Source organism: Phoxinus phoxinus, assembly GCF_949152265.1.
Source record: "Phoxinus phoxinus genome assembly, chromosome: 8".
Classification (NCBI taxonomy): domain Eukaryota; kingdom Metazoa; phylum Chordata; class Actinopteri; order Cypriniformes; family Leuciscidae; genus Phoxinus; species Phoxinus phoxinus.
Genome location: NC_136883.1, coordinates 29,127,920 through 29,150,284, shown reverse-complemented (window position 1 = coordinate 29,150,284; position 22,365 = coordinate 29,127,920). Strand labels below are relative to the sequence as shown.

At 36.6% G+C, this 22,365-nt stretch overlaps 1 protein-coding gene across 2 annotated transcripts; it reads right to left on the bottom strand.

The window, feature by feature from the left end:
* Positions 1-6,042: 6,042 nt before the first annotated feature.
* Positions 6,043-22,243, bottom strand: kiaa0513 (KIAA0513). 2 transcript variants are annotated; one of them, XM_079621868.1, is made up of 13 exons: positions 22,148-22,243; positions 16,730-17,218; positions 15,950-16,049; positions 14,937-15,010; positions 13,959-14,029; positions 12,830-13,034; positions 12,693-12,733; positions 12,331-12,409; positions 11,140-11,217; positions 10,701-10,730; positions 8,287-8,367; positions 8,107-8,201; positions 6,043-7,535 (listed from the first exon to the last, which is right to left on the bottom strand). In XM_079621868.1, exons 2-13 carry the CDS (start codon positions 17,098-17,100, stop codon positions 7,486-7,488), a joined length of 1,275 nt encoding a protein of 424 aa, XP_079477994.1. In that variant the 5' UTR covers positions 17,101-17,218; positions 22,148-22,243; the 3' UTR covers positions 6,043-7,485. The 2 variants fall into 2 exon arrangements, with proteins under 2 accessions (XP_079477994.1, XP_079477995.1); XM_079621869.1 differs by lacking the exon at positions 10,701-10,730 and having other exon boundaries at positions 6,062-7,535.
* Positions 22,244-22,365: the final 122 nt, after the last annotated feature.

The window sequence follows — 22,365 nt, the reverse complement described above, 5'->3', positions numbered from 1 at the left end:
CAAGAGTGATCCTCATATCAACCAAATTTGCAACTGACACAAGAAAAACACAGATGGACACCCACTGCTCTTGAATCAAATGTAAAATTTGCTTTCTGATTTGGAATGATGTCATGAAGTATTCACTGATGATTGTGTGTTTACATATCTTTTCAGATGCCTGACTGAGAAGCTGTAATAGGAGGTTAGCACAATAAATATCTCTCTCACCCGCACATATGGCAGTGCACAGTAATTGACATGATTACTCATGTGACTCATACCGTGAAAATACAATTTTTGAGGGAATAACAAAGAGGCATTTAGAAATAAACTCTCAAGTGTTGTTCTATGGGCCAAACTAAATATTACACATATAACCGTCATCTCATTGGATTATGCACCAGCTGGCGTGGATATGGTCGTTTTCCTCCAGTTTAGCTCACTCAAACCAAGGAATTTAAATTAACTAACAGCTGCTGAATGAACACTTTTTATCGTGATTTTCGCAATAGCCCAGCCTTTTCTTGTGCATCATTAAACCTAAACTAAATCAGTAACGTATACATTACTGAGGACCAGCAGTTCAAATACAGTCTTCCAGGTATTTCCTTGTTTAAATGCACCTGCATTTTTATTTATTGTTATGGACTTGTTTAAAGTTGGTATGATTTTTTAGGGACTTCATGTAAAGTTTGTAACATACTTTGGTTAAAATTCCTCAATGGTTAAACAACACCCTTTTTACCTCCTCAAAAACAGCTCTGTTCACAGCGACCCGTTTCGGTGCATGTCTCTTTAATTAAATGATATGTCTCTTTAAACCATTTGGTCAGACTGCAATGATGTTCCTGCCTGCTAACGTATTTCCATACCTCTGTGCACCCGTGTGCACCCTGCTCGCGCAGACATCACACGTCATCAGAGGGTGGTATCTTAAAGGGTTAGTTCGCCCATTTAAGACATGAAGTTGTATGCAATCCTTACCAGACCTATAGTGCATACACACTGACCCACTCTGTGGTAACCTCCCTGGTCAGAGTTCTGGCCGCTGGAAGTTTTTCAAGAAAGTAGTCCTGGTTAGTTTCCGGGGCCACAAAACTGTGCGTTTTTACGTGAAAAAATGATTGCCGTTTCAAAGCTTGATTAAAAAAACACGCCCGGCAAAATTTATACCTCAGTTTTAATCTGCACTATTTTCTTTCTATTTCTATCAATCCGCGCTGCTGTCGACGTCAACAGTGCGCACGTTCCGATCAGCTGGTGATAGCGCGACTCGCTGACAACAAGTCTGACTACGAAACTTCTGATGATGAAACCAATTTTAGCACAATGTCAGACAGAACAGATGATGATGAAAGTAATTTTAGCACAACGCCAAAGGGATACATACCTTTATGAACTCAATTGTGTGTGTGTTCAAATAGTTTTCTCAGCAAATTGTACCTATATCCCTATATAGCCTACTGTTTTTATATTAGACTTCTTTTCACGTTATTTCCACTGGAGTCTAAACATCAGCTTGTTTACCGTACAGTTTAGACATGGGATCATAAAGTTAGTAAATAGAGCTTACCCGTGCTACTGGTACAGCAAAACTCTTTAAAATGTGTTTTTTTCTTTTTCCTCCTTGGTTGGGGATGTAATCGTCTTCGCTGAAGTGAGCACTGCACACACGAAAATCCTTGATTCTAGATATTTTAGCACCCGCAGAGTAACCGATGGCAACCAGCCAAAGCTGTCTCATAGCTACAGCTGATCGGAACGTGCGCACTGTTGACGTCGACAGCAGCGCGGATTGATAGAAATGGAAAGAAAATAGTGCCGATTAAAACTGAGGTATGAATTTTGCCGGGCGTGTTTTTTGTGATGTTAATTAATCAAGCTTTGAAACGCCAATAATTTTTTCACGTAAAAACGCACAGTTTTGTGGCCCCGGAAACTAACCAGGACTACTTCCTTGAAAAACTTCCAGCGGCCAGAACTCTGACCAGGGAGGTTACCACAGAGTGGGTCAGTGTGTATGCACTATAGGTCTGGTAAGGATTGCATACAACTTCATGTCTTAAATGGGCGAACTAACCCTTTAAGCTTTCAAAGATAGCTCACTATTGCTACTAGCCTCTCAGAAATGTGTCTACCCTAGCTGTAAGTATGCCAATATGCTGAAATATTAACTACGAGTAATATAGCTTTATTGTCTTTCAGCATGTTTTTTGTAGTTTTTAGTATTTATTCAGTCAACTGCGCCATCTAGTGGTCTGATATTTAAGGGATAATGTACATCCAGCTGGTTGTTATCTCAGAATAAACACAGACAGGGTGATCAGGACAAGAGTGAGTCCATGATGGGATGGCATAGTTAAAGGTGCATTGTGTAATATTTAGGAGGATCTGTAGACAGAAATGCAATATTATACATAACTATGTTTTCAGTGGTGTATAAAGACCTTACTTAATGAACCGTTATGTTTTTATTACCTTAGAATGAGCCATTCATCTACATACACCGCGGGCCCTTTGAAATTGAAATGCGCCGACATGTTTCTACAGTAGCCCTAAACAGACAAACACGTTTCATCACTATGTTGTTCTTCATGCAAAGAAGCTAGCTAAAGTCAGCGAATAAAACACTGACACAATGATGAACAAGTGACAATAAACTTCGCAATATCATATCGTTTTACTGAATAATTAAGTAAACTTAATATCAGAATTTATCTTTGTAAAGACCTCATTGCTTAACTGGCTACTCTCTGCTGTCTCAGACGACGACATCTCTTCCTCTCGGCCACCGTAACTTCTGTTGGTTGCATTTCGCAACCTCACCACTAGATGCCGCTTAAAATTACACAGTGCACCTTTAAATAACTGTACACAAAATATTGATTTGACTCTAGATGCTAGACGAGAAGCCATTTAACTCTACGTCACAAGGGGGGAAAAGACCGCAATTTCCCTTTCATAGGCCTATAAGTAAGATTGTAAAATAAATTCAACTCTAAGGAATATTTCATATCCACGTTTTTATTTATTTGGTGAGTAGACCTATGTAGGCCTAACATGTGCAGGTGGCTGTTCATTATCGCAGAATTCATCAAATTCATATACATTTTTCTGCACACTCAAGTTTGATGATCTTGGCTAATTGATATGAATTAAATCTGAAAAATGCAAAACATAATCAATTCCACTAATGGTCTCAGCCTTTTGGACCCACTGTACATGATAAAGATCATTATTATATACAATTAAAACGACTAAAGGAGATGTGATCCTTTAAGTTATTTGGATTACTTACACAATACTATCAACTGAGGATATCAAGTTAAATGTATCATAACTGTAGGACCACTGTGCAACTCTATCTAAGAAAGCAGACATTGAAAGGACATTGATCTGCTGGTGGGATTACCATGAAGACCTACATGTGTTACACACACTTCCTATAATAAGGGATCTTTTTAAGCAACATAAGCCATCCTCAAAACAATCTTTTCAAGTTCTAAGAGCCAGATGTGCCGGCCAAATGTCGTCTGAATGAAAGTGTCTATGCGTGCCTGCCTACACATACCCTTACAGTTGTGTGTACGTGTCTGTGAAAGCTCCCAAGACCCATTAGTGTGGGTTTTGTGGCCCTTGTCACAGACCACCCGGCTGTCTGGTTCACACTTAACCTACGGGGGGAAACTTGACTCCAGTTTAGCCTCCCAAAGAGGGTTTGAAAAGTGCACTGGCCTCAGAGGTCCACTCCAACTGACCGACTACAGCAAACTGTCTGTAACCGGCCAGCCAAACATCACACGGACACACTAACACAGAAAGGGATTTAAACAGAGATGAATGAGAGGATGTATATGTGTGTTTATGAGATTCTGTGTTTGAAAATGGGTAGACAGAGATATTATAGATAAACAAAGGACTTATTGTCAGGAAACAGAGCCATTTGTGTCCAATTTTACAACCCCCTTACATGATCTGTACTTCATGCCTCTTACAATTCAACTCCAAAGCAATTTCAGTTTTACAGGGTTGGTGCAAAACATGTTTTTAAAAGAACACTAAGGAAGATTTTTTACCTAAAAATAATGTTTCCAAAATCGTTTCAGTGGTTCATCAAGTCGTAACAGGGTGAAAGGCACTTAATTATGCCTCTGCTTTGCGGTCCTTTATCTGTTATAACCACACTATAAGATTGCCAGATCGGGTCGCGTTTCTGTAGTTCTAATGAGACATAAGAAAACTACAAATTTGACTTGCTTTACGTCAAGCGTTACAATAGTCATTATTTTGTTTTTCTTCGTTTCTGATATCGTAATACATCATACTTTCGTGAAATCATGCATCATACGCTACCTTGTCTGTGGACATCGTTCATTCCAAAGCCGGTTCATTCCAAAGACCGATTTTTACTTAAGTAAAAGTACAGAAGTACTCGTTTTTAAAAGTACTTAAGTATCAATAAGTGTGCTCCAAAACAATTACAAAATTCGCATTTAGAAGACCAAACCCAACTTTGAAAATGAAAATCAAGTTGATGTCAGAATCCAACGTCAGATTGATGTTCATTTCCAATGTTGGACAGACGTTGTATTGTGGTTGAAAATGAAAATCGGGTTGACGTCAGAAACCAACATAAGTCGTGTTCTGACGTCAACCCGACTTTCATTTCCATCGGAAATCTGTCAAAACAACGTTGGGTTCTGACATCAATCGGACATTGGGTTCTGATGTCAACCCGACTTTCATTTCCAAACAAAATGCAACCCCTGCAACCAAATTAATCCACTGACTGACGTTACTACGTTAAGGACCTTGACAGAAATGAAGTAAAAAGTATGATATTTGTCTTTCAAATGTAGTGAAGTCTAAAGTTTCCAGAAAAAATAATACTCAAGTAGTAAAGTAGGCCTACAGATACTCAAAAAGTGTTCTTAAGTACAGTAGGCTACTCAAGTAAATGTACTTTGTCACTGTCCACCTTCATGCTAGTTCTTGATACAAATTGGCACCTATGTTTCTTTGACATTCTTTATGGTGCTCTCAGGTTTAAAATAAATTGTAATTTCAGAACTCATCATTGTGAGCTGTATAATAAAATATGTTGGTCCTCATTATCAGACTCAAGCACCTGTTCATTTACAAATCTATTTTGGGTTTATTGCCATCATGTCTTTGTTCCCTTGTCAGGACTCTTATGAAAAATAGATTTTTTATCTCTGAAAGTTTATAAAGGACAAATAAAATAAATAATTTTTTTGTTCATGCAATGGAAGTCAATGGGAACTGAAATGGGGGAAAAAAATGGGAACTCGAAAATCACTGTGTCGCGTGCATAAATTATGATAAAAGAAAGAGACAGAAAAAAATAATAATTGCTGGCACAATTAACACAATTTCCTGACAAAAGAAATGAGTAAAAGAAAGACCAAATGAAAGAAGAAAGGAAGTAAGAAAGTGAAGAAGGATGTGATCAATCACTAACTGTTGAAGATAAGGAGAGTTTATATTGTTTGATGGGGTCTGGGATTAATTAGCAGTAGAGCTCTCAGTGTGTGACACCAGTGCTTGGCCTTTCACAGCTCATTACTGTGTGTCCAATCAGTGCAGACCAGTGTGACCGCTGTTTATTTATACACACAGCCAGCCATGGCAGCCATTTGGCAGTTTTCTCCACTGGGGAGCCTTAAACACTCCCACATTGAGCTGAATCTGCACGGACACATTTGGCAACACAGGCCATACTAAGATCTCCTACCAACATTTTTTTTTTTTTTTAATTGTAATATTTTCATACTTTTTTTACTGTATTTTTAATACAGCCTGGGTGAGCATAAAATACTTCTTTCAAAAACAAAAAAAATCGTACCCCCAGTTGATTGGTAGTGTAGCCTACGTCCTGAGAATTTGGAAAAAATATTATATTTTTTATACAATTATATAATATTTGTATAATCATTTATATTATATTTTTATAATCATGAATTTTAAAGATTCAAATTATATTTGTTTTCTTCCCCCTTTTTTTTAATGACCCAAAGAATAGAAAGTTGTGTTTTTTTATATATATATTTTTATTATTATAAACACTTTACACATTAGAGACAGGACAACACCTCTCTCGTTGGTTTCCAGGTATATTCAAATAGGAAATTCAGGGCACTTGGGGAAAAATACAATGCAGAACACTGAGCTTACTATGAATGAACATTAATTTACATAGACAGCACATTTTTAACAACATCATCTGAAATGCAATGACTAATTTCTGATACAACCATGCGGCCATGTACAAACATACAGACATCAAATAAATAAATCCCCAACAATCCCTTTAAACCAGCCCATATTCCTCATTCTGTCAACAAAACAATGCATTTACAAAACAAATATATTAACTTTAGTTTTTTTTCCCTCACACGGAGGACATTTGATTCAATACAAGCTCTCGGAGACCCCACTCAGTGGTTGACATTCACCTTCACTGATCTACAGTCAAAGCGGAGGGTTATGACTGCCCTCTATTGGCTTGAAATGTAATTGCACAACAGTGTAAGTTGATGGTAAACAACGTGCATGCATACCATGCGTTTAAGACAACACTGTACGACATCCAAACAACTGCAGCATGATGCTTTTCTTTAACTGCCTCTAATTCAAAACACAAGCATTATCCACAACACAATCTACTGACAGGGTGCACAAACATATGAGCGCTAACCCAGAGAGTCATGGGAGGATAACAGCATGCTGACACAGGTTTGCTCGCTCGAAAATGGGAAGATCACTGCTTACTAAACGACTAAAGGCACTTTAAACAGGGGAAGAGAGACAGTTCCAGTGTCCACGTGTGTGAGGATGTCACAAACACTATTAATACTCCATTTATCCATACAGGAAGAACACAAAACCAGAGAAGTGCAATATGGGGACATACCACAGGAACAGGCCCAGTACAGAATTTTGTAGAGAAATATTGATATATTAAAACATTGATTTTGTTGCTATTGAAATACTGATATTGTTAGACTGTATTTTTGTTCATTATTTGTCATTGAACTTGCTCAAAGGACACTTTTAGTACATAAAAGTAGCAGGAAAGATTTTAGGGAAAGAAACTAAGGGAATATTTTAACTGACTGGATCTGACGACGTGTTTTGCATCATATTCACATTACACAATATGAATTCCGTATTATATATAATGACAGATACGGTGTCTGACGATGCTTGAAAACTGAGCCATATTGCTTTACCAGTATAGGTGCAAATTTTGACACATTGTTGCATTTTCAACTAAAATGAACCTTTTCCACTCTGCAGCTGGACACTGAAGCATCATGGGATTTGGCTGATGTATGCCAACCGTTTTAGTTGCATGATTTCTGTAATGGTGAGCATAGTAGTATGACTTTGGGGTGATGATAGAGGCGAAACTGTGTTGGCATTTGTGTAATACTGGTCATTAGAGATCATGGATGTGCCGATGTAGATGGTTTTGGATATTCACTCTGCAGCCATCTGCTCAATGTGATCACACAGCAGCTTGTTTTGCTCTGAAAGGAGATAATAAAAAGTGTGAATCGTATTAATACATACATACCATTCAAAAGTTTGGGGTCAAGAATTTGTTCAGCAGTGATGCATTCAATTGTCACAGCAAATACATATTTCTATTCTAAATTAATCATTTTCTTTTGAACTTTCGAATTTTTAGAGAATCCTGAAAAATATATACATCTCAATTTCCACAAAAATATTAAGCAGCACAACTGTTTTCAACATTGATAATAATAAGAAATGTTTCTTGAACATCAACACAGCATATTAGAAGGATCATGTGACTCTGAAGACTGGAGTAATGATGCTGAAAATTCAGCTTTAACATCACAGGAATAAATTACATTTTAAAATATATTAATATAGAAAACACTTTTAAATCGTAATAATATTATTTCACAATATTTCTGTTTTTACTATATTTTTGATCAAATAAATACATCCTCGGTGAACATAAGAGACATCCTTTAAAAACATTAAAAAACACCCCAAACATTTGAACAGTACTGCAATTAAGCTTACAAACTTAATACAATTTAATTATTTTTAATTTGGAAAATACTCTACCTTCATTCAGATTTCCAATGACTGCCTGCTTCTTCAAGAAGTCATTGCAAAGTTTCTTGCTCAGTCCAAATGCCACCATGTTATGAGTGAATGTCCTAGACAAACAGAACAAATATGAGCATATGAACATGCAGTCAACATTGTTTTTGTCAATGTTGTATAAAATGCCATGTGACTCACCCCAGTTGACCGAAGGTGATGTTCTCATTAAATCTGGAGCTATCGTCTTTCTCTTCCTGGGTCATATGACACCACTTTTCTCTAAAAGGTACAAAAAACATGGAGGTCAAGGTCAGAGGTCAATGATATTTTCCCTTTTTTTCCCTCTCATCAAGCACGAGAGACCATCAATAATAAATGTAGAAGCTCACTCAGAAACTTTTTAAACACATTTACAATGAATACAGGGAGGTTATAGACTTAAAAATGTGTACTAAAGGACAAATGTGTATTAGCCATACATTGGTGCTCATGCAAAATCCAATATACGTTTCGGAATAAGTATTAGTGAGCAGTCAGCTGTAGCCATGATTCACAATAAATAATAATAAAAAACAAGACAATAATGTAAATAATAAAGAGCACATGAGCAACACAGAACCATAATTCCGCTCACAAACAGGAACAAATGCTCAGGCAAACACATCAATAGGCATTTTTTCTATGTAAAAATGTTCCTTTGTTGTTTGATTTTACGTCTCATATTTTATTAGCCTGAACACTTAGAAAGGTAATAGCACACCTCTCTTCAACAAGCCAAATGATTTGAGGAATCATTTATGTCAGTAGCACAACCGGTGTGGGACGAATGACATGCAATGCCAAAGTCTGAATGAACCCCTAACAGCAAGCATGAGCACTAGTAATAGTGATGCTTCTCTTACTGTAGCAAACACTACTAATAAGTCAAGCTGTTCTCGGTTAGCAGTTGAGATTGCAGTGAAAAGGAAAATAATACACTCTGAATGCATGCAACGATACAGAAAGTAAAGCAAGAAAAGTCAAAGAGCGAAACAGCGGTTCTCGACTGGTTCCAGAACATCGGAGACATCCATTTTACATTGGACATCAAGTGCTGACCCGAAAACAGTTCCAAAATTGTTTATCGTTCAAAGTAAACAAAAATGTCCCCGGTTAAACATCGAAATGTATTAATATTATTGTTTTCAATAATGAGGGCATGTCATGCAAGCTGTCCATGCTGGCCAGATGAAGTTGATACACCGTGCCAAAATACTGTGTTAGATTGGATGCAAGGCTTTTGAAATCAACAACAAAAAGGCATTTTCTCTTCCTGTTTAAATTTATTTTACTATACTAACTGCATGAGTGTACAGTCGTTTGCATTTATCAATGTTTTTCCCTGCTGTCAGAATAGATTACACATTTTTGTGTCACAATTCAGTAGTATTTTACTTTTAATAAGGTCCACTGTGTCTTTGAGAGCAAAGTTAAAGTTGTGCAAGACGACATGATAAAAAAGACAAAGCATTATGTTAAGTCAGTACTTTTTTAATGGACCTCAAACACTGCGAAGTTTCCTTTGAATACTGATGAAAATGTTATCAGAATGTTACACAGCTTCCTGACTGGATCCTGCGCTGATAGATACTGCTTATGGTGAATATCTAGCCGAAATACGTCAAGGGTTCCACGAGGGTTCCTAATCTTTTGACCCATGAATTTCCCAGACGTGATGAGAATTACATTCAAAATAAAGTATATCTAGTTGTTTTTAGTGGAGCACAACTAGAAAAAAAGTACAATATAGAATTTTACATACGCTACCGTTCAAAAGTTTGAGGTCAGTAAGAGTATTTTTAAGAAATTTAAAAAAACGCATTAAATTGATCTAAAGTTACAGTATAGTTAGAGTAACGATACAGTTAACATATACATTAACACAAAATACTTACATTTCAAATAAATTCTGTTCCTTTGAACTTTTAAAGAATCATGAAAAAAAAAAACGATTATGGTTTCCTCATAAATATTAAAGCAGCACAACTGTTTTTAACACTGATAATAATAAGAAATGTTTCTTGAGCAGCAAATCAGCATATTACAATGATTTCTGAAGGATCACGTGACACTGAAGACTGGAGTAATGCTGAAAATTCAGCTTTAACATATTATATTTCATATATTTTTAAATATATTAAATAGAAAACAATTGTAATAATATTTTAATGTTTTACTGTATTTGATCAAATAAATGCAGCCATCATTTAAAATTTTTTACAGATCACAAAACTTTAAACGGTAGTGTATAATAAATGACTATAAATTTATGTTTTGATATTTTATCTATTATTAGTTTTTATTAGGTCTGGAAGTCACAAAAATTCTTTGATATTGCCAAGCTTTCCATGGCTGTTAGAACCCTGCGCATATTGTACGTATATAAAACGCTGTTCCAATTCTGTCAGTGTATCATCCTTTCCCTAAACTCTCTCCACTTTCCCCTTAATTTATTCTGTGCTCATCTTTCACTCTCAGTTCATTCCAACTGATCTAACTTCCCCCCCTCTCCTTTTTAATCCGCCTTTCCCGTCTAGCAGTGTCCAGGGCAGCAGACGGAATGAAGGACAGACCTTTCATCTTTCTCTTCCTCAGCCGTCCGCCTGCGCGAGGCAGCAAGGCACAGGGAGAAAAAGGGTTAAAGTCACATGCACAGAGAGAGAAAGAAAAGACAAGAGAGGATGATGAGCAGTGTGGAAGAGTAAACCATAAGAGCACAGAGAGAGGCTGCAGGATCCAGACATCAGTACAAACACACCGTAACACTGTCACGCACCTCGGCTGAAACATCCAGTTTATTTCAACATCACTAACAATCTATCAAACACACTGTAAACTCTCAATCTCTCCCTCTGGCTTTAACAGACACACAAACAAACACGCAGTCTAAACAAACACGCAATCTAACATGTGCTTTTGGTGCTGTGCAAAGTCTGTTTTGTTCAATAGCACGATATATTAGGAGAAAGAGAAAAGAAATGCACTATAGGTTAAAACCCTGCACTCTCTCACCTCGTGGTGGGGGATCTTTTATTTCTCTCACAATGGACGGCATCAAAAAACGCTGCGTTCCAAAACCTCAAAGTGTGCCTTTTAAAAAACAGATACAAGCAGACCAACATTAGCATCTACAGTATATGCGACAAATGATCTGACATTGTGTCTGAACAAAGTTAGAACAACACCGTGCATTAAACACACCAGCCTCCTTTCCTGATAGGCTTCCATTGTAAGTTTTCTGTTTTGTTTTACAAGTTAAAAATATTTTCTGCGGTAATGCGACATTGTCGTCATTATTTTCATGACCATTAAGTATTTCTCTGCCCAATTCCCCTTACTAAAAGGCAAAAGAGGAATATTCCTTTAATTGTGAAATACTTTAATACTATGGTACTATTTGTGGCAGTAAATTTATTTAATGCTGATTTTTAATAATTGCATCACAATTGTAACAAAAATATTAAGCAGCCACACTGTTTTTGACTTTGACAATAATAAGAAATGTTTCTTGAGCACCAAATCAATGTATTAGAATGATTTCTGAAGGATCATGTGACTGAAAATTCAGCTTTGCCATCACAGGAATAAATTAAAATGTAATATTTCCAAATGCCATAAATTAAAACATTTTAGGATGAGTGTTTAAGATTTAAAAGTAAAAATAAAGATTTTAAACAATGTCATTTTTTAATGACAATTAAGTATTTCTCTTCCCAATTTACTGTGACGCAAAAATGTATATATTACTTAAATTGTAAAATATTTAAATATCATGGTACTATTTCTTGTAGTAAATTTAATAAAATAATAATCAATAATTTATTTAGTCACAAATAAAAAAAAAATACTCTCACGACTTTCTTGTTACTGGTGTATTGTAATGAAAATACAATTGTATTTTTTTTAACATTACAGAAAATTACCAATTACTGTATGGTAATTTTACAATGATAATAATAAAATGATTAAATTGTTTTTTTATTCTGGCAAATTCGTTGATTCTGATTAATATGTCTGAAACAATGTAACAGTAATTTTTGGTAGACACTGACAGTATGCCACAAACACAGTCCATACGCAATAAATTGTAAAAACCAAGAATATTCCTTTAAAATGCTGATTATGCGAAAGGATACATATTAGACAACTTCAGCTGTTCGTTTCAGCATTTTTGCGGGGAAAGACAGATTATTGACAACCTACCAAATGGGCTGCTGTTTCAGGTGCAAGTACAGGTAAATTTTCTCCTCTTCTTTTCTATCCGGGGAGAGAGGGGGAGAAACTACAGGGTACGCAAGCAGAGATAAGCACAGTTAATAACTCAAACACCTACACGTGTCTACAGAGACAATTCCTGTGGGTTAAGTGTATTGCTCAACAGCATACTAGTGGTTGCCATTGAATCGTTTGGGTAACCGACCCAGATTTTTAACCACTAAGTCTCACCACCAGTATACATATAAAAAACCCTAAGTGAGATATCGAAAAACTGGTAACGACACAACCACAGGTGAGAAGAGGGAATTAGAGAACACACAGTGATGGTACATGGTGAACTACTGTACCTGGAGTTTTGCTTTTCTGTTCAACCGGCCTGTCTGAGTCTCTGAGGAGGACAGAATAAGAGCAGAATGAGTTTGTGAGCAGCAGAAGCTTGATTAATTAAAAGTGTTATTAATAGCGATGACAGAAAATCATTCACTCATTCTTTCGGCCCATGGGTCCTCTCAGTTTGCTCTCCAGACCCCCAAAGAATCCTTTAACGTCAGACTTGGCGGAGGTGTTTTTGAGCATTCGCTCTGCGATATCCTTCTTCCCAGAGAGCCAGACCTTTCCACTGCGCAGGTACGAGTCGATCCCCCCGCTGGGCCTCTCCAACAGCTCGGTGGGAGACAGCTGGGACTTACCTGTCACACACACACATATAAGAAATTAAAATGAAATTAATTGAAAAGTCCCACTAGGCAGTCACACTCTGTGTACCTGTATATTAGGAGTAGGAATCTTTAGGCACAACAAGATTAGATTTCGATTTAATGAGTCATGATCTGAAACGATTCTCAACATCCATGACATGGAGTGAAATCTTTAGACATTACAAGTGTTGAATATAATGCACATAATAGATCTGTGTATACTTTTTTTTAAAACTAGTAAATCATGCAACTATTCAAAAGTTTTGGGTTGATGAGATTTTTTAAATGTTTTTGAAAGAAGACTCTAATGCTCACCAACAATTTGTTTGATCAAAAATACAGTAAAATTGTGAAATATTACTACAATAAAAAAAAAGTCTTTTTTAATACTTTTTCAAATGTAATTTATTCTGTGATGGCAAAGCTGAATTTTCAGCAGTCATTTCAGTGTCACATTATACTTCAAAAATCATTCTGATTTGGTGCTCAAGAAACATTTCTTATTATCATCAATGTTGAAAACAGTTCATATTTTTATGGAACCCATGATAGTTTTTTTTTCATGTTTCTTTGATGGATAGAAAAGAAAAGCATTTGTTTGAAATATAATCTTTTGCAACTTTATAAATGTCTTCACTGTCAATTTAATGCATTCTTGCTGAATAAAAAACAAAACAAAAAATTACTGACCCAAACTTTTGAACTATAGTGTATTATCCATTCATGTTTCCCCCATCCGCAGTTTTTTGTGTTTTAAAAAAAATACATTAAAATGGCATTGTCCAATTTGCCGAAACAATAAGCGGCAGTGCCAGTAATGTCTGAGTCATACACTAACAGGAAGTTGGAGGACGTCTCTTTTTCAGATTACATTCCACACACAGTATGATTAATATTAAAGGTCAACTTTCTTACCCATGTAGTAATATGTGAAGCACATGGTCATGAGGTGTTTTGCGGGATTATAATCATCCATCTGGTGACATCTGTCAATCAATAAAATCTGGGTCACATGTGCATCACACACATGGCACACATGAAAAAACACTGGCTGTGTCCGAAATCACCCCCATGTCCTTAAATAAGGCACTATTTGAGCGGACAAACATTTGTAGTGGTATCTGAAACCATACTGGATGTTATTTGTGCACTACGATGCACCACAACAAGTGTCGTCAATTGAATTCCCAATTACAATCATCCACCCATTCATTTTCAAAACCACTCATCCAATGTGGGTACAGCGTAATATCATACAGGTATGAGAGAATACTCACCCTCAAAGTTGTCAATGTAGCTTGAAATATACAATTTAAAGCCCTTCTCTTTCTTGCTCTTAGGCGTGACAGCAAACTGCCTCACAATAGTGTTAACATCATTCACGTTAACCTTAGGAAGTTCTTGTAAACACCGAGTGTAGTTTGCCATTATCTCCACCGAATGCAAAGACGGCTTCCGGCGCAGCACCGGATGTAACTGGGCGGGCTGAGACAAAACACGGAAGCGATCGTGCATAGATAATTGTTTATTAAATTGTTTATATAAGGTTTATACATGCTTAGTTTCCATGACAGAGTCAAGATAAATGTTTTCATTACAACTGGAGCTGCCAGTTTGCTAAGTTGCAAATGATTACTAAACAGCAAGCACAAACTACGCAAAAGCGGCAGCCCTTCCGGCGCACTCAGTGTCCGAATTCGTTTTCATTCACTCCTTCAAGGCATATTAGTTGAGTAATGTAGGGAATAGTGACTGAGGGCATAGGGGGGCGATTTCGAACACGGCAACTGACTCGCCAGGAGTTCTACAGAAAACTGAAGCAGTTCTCAGACGGTTTGGAGTGGCTTCCATGTAATGTCAAACATACACCTTAGATATTATCGCTGTACTTACTCAAACAAAACGACAGCGAAGGACTGTACCAGCCTGTAGAAAGTCTGTTCGCTCACACATTTGGAGTGGCAGCGCTGCAAACACAACGCACGGTTATCATCACAACTGTGTTTGTTTATGCATATGTATTTTATTGCATGAGTTTTCTTGATCTTTCAAAAAAAGACTGTGTTATCTGTAAATTGAGTCTATGGACTGTGCTTGACGTTTAGAGATGTGTATTTTAGGAAAATTATGGCTGATATTTCTTTTCAGATAATCCATAAACGAGCAATTATTTAAATAAAAGAAACAAATGAATTCAGGCATCACAAATATGAATATTCAATTTAAGGTCTGTTACATTAAAGTTACATACAGTTTTATTTAATTGTGTTATTAAAGATTCATTTTAATATTGGCTGATGATAACCATTATGGTAATGCTATATTGTGCATCCCTACTGTGTTTTGGTCATTTTAACTGCCAAGTAGTCAAGCTAATTTGAACACATTTCTCAAACAATGTGTGTAGTTCACACAAATTTTTTCTGTTGCTTCATAAAATGCTAATTTTAACACATTTCTCAAACAATGGGTGTGTAGTTCACACCATTATTTTGTGTTGCTTCATAAAATCCTGTATTGCAGAAAAGTGTGTTGCTTAATAGGTTTGCAACATGTTTTCTGCTATGTTTAGTATGACACAGCAATAATAGGCTCTTTAGTGCTGTTTTTGAGACAGCGCTACGGCACTCACACATAATGTGTAAACAACAATGTACTAAAAACAGAAAAGTTTTTTCCTTTTTGTTTAAGTTTTTTATTTATTTAGTTTTTCACCACATTATTTATATTTTATTTTAATTATTGAAAAGGATTTTTAATAGTTTTAGGTTTACCTCTGGTGCAAAATGTGTGAAACGGGTCTAAACCATCATCTAAAATGTCACCATAATCAATCCCAAATTAATTTAGAAAAGAAGTCATGCAATAATTACTTTCATGATTAATTACAGTTGCGCCTCTCATACCTGCGCACTGACATATTTGGCGAACCACTCCCTGCCTTTCCCGTTCTCTCCAGTGCACAGCTCTCCAAAGTGAGCCTTCTCCTCCTGATCAAAGTCCTCCCTGAGAGAGGGGAAAAGAATAAAAAGAACCAGTGGGAGGAAGAGAAAGACAAATGGGTAGGGAGAGCGAGAGAGTACTTGAAACAACAGGAACAAACGCATACACATGCATCAGTTGATATGTGACTATAATTCACTGTGAAGTTTCATCCTCATTCAAGGGAACAGTTCAAAATTCTGTCATCGTTTACTCGCCCTCATGTAGCTCCAAACCTGTATGACGTCCTTACTTCCGTGGATTTTCAATACAACAAAATTACACAATGACAACTGGCTGTCAAGCTCCAAAAAAGCCCCGTAAAAGCAGTCTTATACACTATATTCTAAGCCTTCTAAAGCTAAACAATAACTTTGACTGAGGAATAGACTAAAATTTAAGTGCGTCTTATCAGTGGTGTTGTTTCTGATCTGGTGTGAATGAGATTTGCTGAAACTGCAGAAATTTTCAGTAGATAAAAACGTACATTTGTCCTGTTCCTCACAAAATTATCTTATGGCCTCAGATAACTTAGAATATAGCAAGGCACGAAATTACTTTTATGGTGCTTTTTTTGTACTTTCTGGAGTTTGTTATAAGTTACAAGTAAAATAGTGGCATGAACTGAACATTCTGGGAAACATCTCTTTTTCTGTTATTGGCATGAAGCATTCCTTTAAGCTTTAGTTTGTGAAGCAAATCACCTTCCATGGAAAAGCTTTGCCACATAGGTTTTCATGAATGCTCGTATCTCCGTCTCCTCCGCGTCCTCAGTACTGTGACTGGAGCAAGACGAGGACCGCCGCGTGCTCGACGGGTGTGATGGCGATTCTGTGCCCTCGTTCTCACTGTCGGCAGATTCGGTGGCATCACTATCGTCTTCTCTGTGGGAAGTGTGTGTGGGGGCCATGGGCTCTGGAAGAAGGGGCTCCATGGTGACGTCGCTCGCAGGCTCAGGGACGAGAGGCTCGGATGAGAAAAAGTCCGTCCCACTGGAGGGTCCGAGAACAGAGGGCGCTGTCCCTTCTGGAGGAGAGTCAAATTCTATGAGGTTGTTCACCACGGCCCCCTCCATGCTTTGTTATGGGGGTACCGGTAATTCAGTCACAGGTGAGATATGATGGTGTCAGCTCAAAAACCCACAGATGGACGGTACAGTCGTTTGTAGCCCCACAATTTCGTCACAGCAGGACCTAAAAAAATACAAAAATTCATGTTATAAACAAAAAAACTATTAAATCTATAAAATTTTATACAACTATATATATATATTTATTTATTTATATTATATACATACACTGTACAGACAGACAGACTATTCAAAAGTTTGGGGTTTGCCAACCAGGGATTTTTTTAACTTACTGACCCCAATCTTTAGAACAGTAGTGTATTTTATATTTGTATATTTATTATATATAGTTAGGCTACATTATAAAAATACATACTAATATATATGTATATATAGTAAATAAATATATTATATAAAAATATAAATATATATATAAAAATTCAACTAGTCATTTTCATGAAGTGTAACATTACGGTAAGGGTACTTTAACATCCTCTTCTGTAATAAACTTCCTTGCAGCTGTGTTTATACAGATTGACCACAGCATGAGGCAACGCGGAGTCTGTCAGAACCTTATTAGACCTTATGTTAGATTATGAAATCCAATGCACAGAATATCAGTGCAAAATCATGTGTTTCTATGTCCTGCTAATGAAGCACCAGAAACAGCATAATGCATCCGTGTCTTTTAGGCAGAAAACAAATATATTGTGCATATATATATATATATATATATATATATACACACATACAAATATATATATATTTTTTTATCTCATATAAAAAAAACTATTCTCATGCAGACCAGTACATAAAAGATGCCCCATCAAATATGGTAATGCTTATTGACTTGATATCATGTATAAAGTTAATTTACACAAGTACTTAATCTTGGCTCTGTGAAAATACCATCTGCTTCTCATACAACTGAAGACGAGTGACACGTGTTTCCTTCTCAAATGAAAGGCTAGTTCGCTCTGCCCCTACAGACGCTAATAGTTAGTGTTAAATTCAACGTGAATTGCCAATTGCAAACCACTCCATAGCATGACATATTTCAGAATGAAACAAGATATGAGAGGAACAGATTGGATCATGAATAGTAGTTATTTGGCTATTGGTTAACATTATCAAGTGATAAGTGTGAACCAGCTTTAAGATGCATTGGACCTTGCAAGGCTAGGCTAGCTTTTCTAAACAGTGGCTTCAGGAAGTCAAAGTGAATGAAAACTAAATGGCAAATTTAAACTAAAGAGCAATCAATCATGCTATGCTGGCATTATTGTAAGGCCAGAAACTACATTCCCTTATGTTTTGGACAAAGTCCTGAGAAAAGCAATAGGACTGAGTGCATGGTTATGTAATGCAGAGCTGGAGGAGCGTGACTTGGCTGGCATACGCGCTCGCAAGTGCACAAAAACACAACCACGCAGTGACCAGAGTCAGAGACAGTGTCAACTGCGTCTGCCTCTTTTTTCACACTTATCTTACACTTAGAGGCACAAGGCGGAAAACAACAACTGTATGTTGGTGTCAGCAGTATGAAGAAAACCTTATATCACAGTAATGGTATATATAATAGTATCACAACATCTTTGAATTCTTACATTTTTATTTATTTATTTCAAAAGCATGTGGTACAGTAGTTGGTAATCTAGCTAATTAAATAGTAATACAAACCATTTTTTTAATAGAAATGCCACCAAATGTAAAAATAAGGAAAAACATACTGTACAAGAGCAATCACTAAACTTACTCGCATCACACAAGCATCTAGTGATTAAAAAAAAAAAAGATTTGAGGCTCATATCTACCAAACCTCTACACATTGCTGCTTCTCTTGAGCTTCATAAATCTCAGCATTCGATGGCAAATGCACATGCTGCAATATCCCTACCTCCCCGCACTGGAGCACTTCCCCCTCTTTCTACTCCATCCATCCATCCATGCAACAAAACGCCCCTTCATCACGAGCCTCGGGCTCAACGCAGAGGTTCTGCTGTCAGAGTGATGGGACACAGATGAGTTGGAGTGGGGGAGTGAGTGGGTCCACTGGTTTAAGAGACTGAGGTTAGGGTTACCAAAGCACTGCAGTGATATCGCGATAGTCAGCAGTGCAGAGAGAAAGATAATTACATGGGTGATAAATGTCTCAGGGACGGAGATATTGTGGGCAAGGTCAAGTCGGTCAAAAAGAAAACTAGAAAACTAGTGAGCAAGAACAGTCAAGGCCCAGATGGTGACCAGTATCAGAATTTATCACACACAAGCAAACAAAAATATTAGTAAAAGCAAACATTTAAATGTATAGCATCCCACAGCATTTATATAATAATATAATAAAATATATAAAAATAATAATAATCTATTATATTATTACATGTAAAAATAATATTTATTTATTTATTACTACTACTACTACTAGTAGTAGTAATACTAATAATCATAATAATTTATATGATCACAATTAATAATAATAGCCTAATAAATCACACAAAACACGTTGCTTTCAGCACAGGGCTGTAAACGATTAATCGAGATTAATCGCATCCAAAATAAAAGTTTGTGTTTACATAATATATGCATGTGTATTGTGTATAATTATTTTGTGTATATAAATACACACACATGCATGTATACATTTAAGAATTTTCTTTTATTTATATATACAATAGTTCTATTTATATATAATATAAATTATATAATATATACAGTATATAAATGCAAATATTTCTCAAATATATACATGCATGTGTGTGTATTTATATATACAAAATAATGATACACAATACATACACATATATTATGTAAACATTTTACAAACTTATTTTGGATGCGATTAATCGTTTACAGCCCTATTTCAGCAGAAACTAGGTTTATCCTCGACGCAAGAAAAGTGAACCCATATTTAATGTAATCTGATTCTGGGATGCATTTGATTATTTTTCCCTGCAGAATTTTGTTCTTTTTCTTACAGGATGAGGGGGAAGTCAGACATTGCCTAATCTGGGTAGCTTCTACCAAGCAACAGATCAATCTATGCCAAAATACTGTCACGTTTGATTAGATCCACAACCTTTGACAACAAAAGTTTTGGATAAGCTGAAAAGTCTGTTTATTTTGCCATCATATCCATGCACGATTAGATTTTATTATTTGCATTTGGCATTGTTTTTTTCCCTACTGTTCCTGCGATCAGATCTGACCTGTATTCAACCCTTTGAGAACCACTGAATTAGATCACTTGTTTATTGCATTACAAGCTAAATGCAAATATAGAGAGACTGATTTAGATAACAAGCTGGTATAGAACCAAAGAGTAAAACTATTGTAGGGAAGAAAATAATTATTAATATTGCAGTATAATGATACAAGTTACAGAAAAAAAAAAGAAAAGAAAAAAGACAAGACTTTGTCTTGATTTGAACAACATGCAAAAGCTTGCAGAAATCTGTACCAGGAGCAGAAGGCTGTATTACAGTGTCTCTGATGTGAAAATAAGGCCACAGAGAGGTTAATTTGAGGCGGTTTCATTTGCATCATTATGCAACATGTCCTGCTATTTCCTCAAGGGAAACCTCACTCATATCTGTCACTGACACATCTGTGAACTTAAGACTGTCATTCATGCACAGAGCTTGATCATCTAGCCGCTGCCTGATGCTGCACAATCAGACACATAAACAACGTTTAAAGGGATCAATGCTTCTAACCAGAGAGCATCAGATTCAATAAAAGTCACACAAAATTACCCTTTTACTGAGACACTGCAAAGAGCGCACAGAATGAAAATTGCTTCTAACAGTGAGCTTTTCATCAATGGCCTGCACTTGAATAGGACAAGAAAAACGATCCTCGGCTTGGCTGGAAACTAGAGCACTCTTATCTCCGGCCACTTGAGTTTAAAAATATGTAGTCATGTTCATGAGGCCTGCAGTCAAGCATGGATGCCACGTTGATCTGACTAATGCTTAATGGCATAAACGCACTTATGGTTGTGACTTTAAAAATGGGAAGGGGAAAAATGCAGGTAATGAAATACCTAACACTTTGGGTGATATTTATTATTTCACAACGACACATCTGTGTAGATTCATCTAAGCATATATCAATCCAGGCAGAGACTTTATTAACAGAATACAAAGTAATTATTTACAACACATTGAAATACTATGGTGTCTTACCTGCAAATGTAGTTCCAGACAGTAAGTGGAAATAGAAATCTTAATAAAGTGAGAAGGAACAGGATTCCATGCTTTCATGCAGGATTTCTCCATTGAAAACAATGGCACTTCTGCTCCAGTGCTTTAGACCCTTTCTCTTAGTTTAGTGTATTAAAATAGCACCTGTCAAAATACCAGCTTATCAAAAGACAACTCACAGGCTTCATCAGAAACATTTCCTACAGTCATTACGGTCCTATTTTTAGCCTCCATAAGTGCCTGTTTTCATTAGCACTAATTTAATATCTCAAAACGCATAGGCTGCAGCTCTGGTTGCTTGAAACACTGATGAAATAAAATAAGCAGTCACAGATTGATCTGAAACAGTGGTTGTGAGAATCATTTGGGCATTATATGGCACACACATTATAAAAATGCTGTCTGAATACGCAGCTCACTAGGTTTTGAGACATAGCCATAACATTATTAAAGCTTATCATTCATACTTTCTTCATACCAGCACTCTATCTCGGTTTACTCGTGAAAAATGAAACCTCCACCACTCCACCTCCTTATTGTAAACAAACTGTGCAATCATATGCCACTTTCATGCGGAAAGGAAAGCGGAGAATTCTTGAAGTAGCCTGCGTAGAGGAGTCTCGTTCCTTCTGTTACTAATAGCATTTATATAACGGCTCGCGCGTATGTATACAGGTTTCTGCCTGCAACGGATGAATGAATATCAATAATGATAAATATAATTTTATTGTATTCATGTTCATTCAGGCTACGAACTTAAGAAATGGTATGATGATGGACACGACAGCACATATGTTCAGAATGTTAGCGTCAAGTCCCCTGATAAAGTCTTGTTAGTAGATGACACTTACCCTGGATGTTCCAGCTGGAGCTTCGTCTTCCCAGCGCGTACGATGTACAGGCTGCTCTGAAATAATCTAAGAGTGCGCATGCGCGACAATCAGTAGCGGATGGGGGAATCCAGTGACGTAGCCTTGATGACACGTGACTGCACACTGCGCATTTTTTACAGTTCACGTCAACGTTACAGTTGTCAGTTCAGTATTTGTGCGTGTGTATGTATTTCAGA

Coding starts and splice junctions, on each gene's coding strand:
- kiaa0513 (XM_079621868.1), bottom strand. CDS start 17,100: ATGGAGGGGGCCGTGGTGAACAACCTCATAGAATTTGACTCTCCTCCA. Junction 12,734..12,829: donor CCCATGGGCCGAAAGAATGA/GTGAATGATTTT, acceptor TGTCCTCCTCAG/AGACTCAGACAGGCCGGTTG. Junction 7,536..8,106: donor CATTGGAAATCTGAATGAAG/GTAGAGTATTTT, acceptor ATCTCCTTTCAG/AGCAAAACAAGCTGCTGTGT.